The sequence below is a fragment of the Dendroctonus ponderosae genome, unplaced genomic scaffold, assembly GCF_020466585.1.
Source record: "Dendroctonus ponderosae isolate FM_Combo_2020 unplaced genomic scaffold, Dpon_F_20191213v2 Dpon_F_20191213_10, whole genome shotgun sequence".
Taxonomy (NCBI): Eukaryota; Metazoa; Arthropoda; class Insecta; order Coleoptera; family Curculionidae; genus Dendroctonus; species Dendroctonus ponderosae.
In genome coordinates this window covers 5,054,851-5,058,229 of record NW_026017111.1, presented here as the reverse complement: position 1 = coordinate 5,058,229, position 3,379 = coordinate 5,054,851, and the positions used below count along the sequence as shown (strand labels likewise).

Sequence of the window (3,379 nt, the reverse complement as noted above, 5' to 3'; positions counted from 1 at the left end):
GCATATAAAGCCAGCAATCCAGAAAAGTACCAAGAAATAACAGCGCCTGCTATTGATATTCTTAGCACCTTTTTGGAGAGTGTGTCAAAGGAAATTGAGGGAACTTTTCAAACAGCGCTGGAATACATCAAAGAGACCAATCAACAAGGCGCGGATAAAGCTCAGATGTTTTTAGACGACTTTGGTCCTTCCAGGTTAAGAGGCTGTAAATATGAGGGCCAATATTCAGCATGGATTCATGGAGATTGCTGGTCAAACAATATGCTGTTTAAATATCTGGTTAGTAGCCTTTAGCCACTATTCACTGATTTGCTCTCTGATTGAACTGGGGCCTTTGCAGGCAAATGGGGACTTGGAGGACATAAAACTCCTCGACCATCAATGTGGAAGAGATTCAACTCCCGTCCATGATCTGTCTTACTGTTTCTACTCCGGAGCCTCCAAGCCCGACTTTGATAAACTGGACTACTATCTGGATTTGTACTACCACAGTTTTTCGAAGTTCGCCAAAGAGTTGGGCGCTGATCCAGACAAAATGTTGCCTTTGGAAGCTCTGAAAAACGACTGGAAAAAGTACGCACTTATGGGCATTTACATGGCAATCGTGGCCGGGTCATTGAAGTTCATGGCGAAAAAGGAATTCCAGGATAGAATGGCCGAAACTCCCAAAGATCAGGACTTAATTGCAAACATTCTTCAGATGATCAAACAAAGCCGAGAGCATCCTTCGTGGAAGAAGACACTGGCCGATATTTTGGTACACGCAGTTGAGTACGGGATAATTAATTGACTTATCTATTAAATTGTCTAAGTTTTTCCTGTTGTTTTTTTAAATACTCGGATTGTTAGTGAAGAGCTAATTTGAGAAATGTTGAAACATAATTAGGTTAACTAATGGGTTTTTCGGGTTTTTAGGCCGTCAGTTCTTCCGCAGAACTAAACGGGTTCTGATCAGAACAGTGTAAGCGTTTAAGCAAACCACTTCTGAAGATGCAAGCCACTCGTGCTTGTGAATCGTCAAGAAGAAATTCTACCGAACGACGGCCTAGAAACAGGAAAAACCCATTAGTTTCAAGAAATGGCCTCGAAAGTCTATCTCTTTTGATAATTAGGTTAAATCCGCGTTTAAACAGCAGAGAGAAGTCAAGGCCTTACTCGATTTTGACGAAAATTTCTCGCTTCGCAGTATCTATATCTTGCAAAACATTCAAGTTTGTGCTTGCGCCTGATTAATAGTTACGATTTTTTTGAACAGGGCGCGCTTTTGGCTAGAACGCTAATTTTCAGACGCGCGTTTAAACAGCCGGAAAAAATCAGGATCTAATGCAATTTCCATAAACATTTTTTATATATGAGATTCACGTGTCTGCTGCATATTGTAGCGCTTTTAAATTTCTACATCTAGAACAGCAGTTCAATGGACTTTTTACAGAAAGCTCGATATTGAGTGGAAACATTCATTTTAAAGACGCGCGAGTTAAAATAGTAGGCAAAATAATGTAGAATCTATTGTGGTTTTGGCAAAAAAATTCCTTTCTGATTCACGTATCTGCTATGTTTTCGGAAAATTTCCCATTGGTTTGCAGTCCAGATTAGGAGTTACAATTTGTTAACGAAAGCAAGCTTTTGCCTGGAAATGTTCATTTTAAAATGCGCGTTTAGACAGCAGAAAAAAATCAGAATATTGTGCGATCGCAATGAAAATGTTCCCATCCTCAGATTCGTGCCTCTACTAAATCTTGGAAAACTTCCAAATTTGTACTATGCCCAGAGTAGAATTTACAATTTCCTAGGAGAATGCGCATTTTTGCCTGGAATCGTTCATTTTTAGCCGAGCGTTTAAACCGCAAGAAAAAATCAGTTTCTAGCGCCATTTCAATGAAAATTTGTTTACGATCAGAAGCGATTGTATGCGATTTCTGGGAAAACTTTCAAGTTTATAGAACGCCAAGATTAGAAGTTATGATCTTTTTAGAGAGGGCGCGCTTTTGACTGGTAACGTTTATTTTAGACGCGTTTAAAAATCAGCAAAAAAAATAGGATTTAGTGCCATTTCAATGCAATTTTTGCCAGTCTCATATCACAGAATCTGCTATATCGCGGAAATTTTTGAAATTCTGTTGCGGCCCACGATAGTAGTTACGATTTTTTTACAGAGAGCATATTTTTGATTGGAAACATTCATTTTAAAGACGCGCGCGTTTAAATAGTGGGAAAAAATCAGGATGTATAGGTGTTTTGGCAAAAAAAAAATATTTCTGAGATTCACGTATCTGCTATGTTTTCAGAAAATTCCTCATTGGTACGCAGTCCATATTAGGAGTTTTTTAACGAAGGCGCGCTTTTGCCTGGAAATGTTCATTTTAAGACGCGCGTTTAGACAGCAAAAAAAATCAGAATCTTGTGCGATCTCAATGAAAATTTCCCCATCCTCCGATTCGTACTTCTACTAAATCTTGGGAAACTTCCAAATTTGTACGAAGCCCAGAGAAGAATTTACAATTTTTTAGGAAAACGCTTATTTTTGCCTGGAATCGTTCATTTTTAGACCAGCGTTTAAACAGCAAGAAAAAATCAATTTCTAGCGCCATTTCAGTGAAAATTCCTTTGTGAGCAGAAGCGATTGTATGCGATTTCTGGAAAAACTTTGAAGTTTGTAGAACGCCAAGAATAGAAGTTGTGATTTTTTTAGAGGGGACGCGCTTTTGAGTGGTAACGTTTATTTTAGACGCGTTTAAAAATCAGCAAAAAAAATAGGATCTAGTGCGATTTTAATGCAATTTTTGCCAGTCTCATATCACAGAATCTACTATATCGCGGAAATTTTTGAAATTCTGTTGCGGCCCATGTTAGTAGTTACGATTTTTTTACAGAAAGCATGGTTTTGAGTGGAAACATTCATTTTATAGACGCGCGAGTTTCAATAGTAGGAAAAAATCCGGATCTATTGTGGTTTTAGCAAAAAAAAATATTTTCTGAGATTCACGTATCTGCTATGTTTTCAGAAAATTTTTCATAGGTACGTAGTCCAGACGAGGAGTTACAATTTTTTAACGAAAGCGCGCTTTTGCCTGGAAATGTTAATTTTAAGATGCGCGTTTAGACAGCAGAAAAAAATCAGAATCTTGTGCGATCGCAATGAAAATTTCCCCATCCTCAGATTCGTGCTTCTACTAAATCTTGGGAAACTTCCAAATTTGTACGATGCCCAGAGTAGAATTTACAATTTTTTAGGAGAATGGGCATTTTTGCCTGGAATCGTTTATTTTTAGACCAGCGTTTAAACAGCAAGAAAAAATCAATTTCTAGCGCCATTTCAGTGAAAATTCCTTTGTGATCAGAAGCGATTGTATGCGATTTCTGGAAAAACTTTGAAGTT

At 37.9% G+C, this 3,379-nt stretch overlaps 1 protein-coding gene across 1 annotated transcript; it reads left to right on the top strand.

Moving 5' to 3' along the window:
• Window positions 1-816, top strand: LOC125502726 (the record flags this gene model as incomplete). Its single annotated transcript, XM_048661868.1, is given in 2 exon segments — window positions 1-279; window positions 341-816. Coding segments are annotated over 2 exon segments (729 nt in total), but the record flags the coding sequence as incomplete, so codon positions are not given.
• Between the last annotated feature and the right edge of the window lie 2,563 nt (window positions 817-3,379).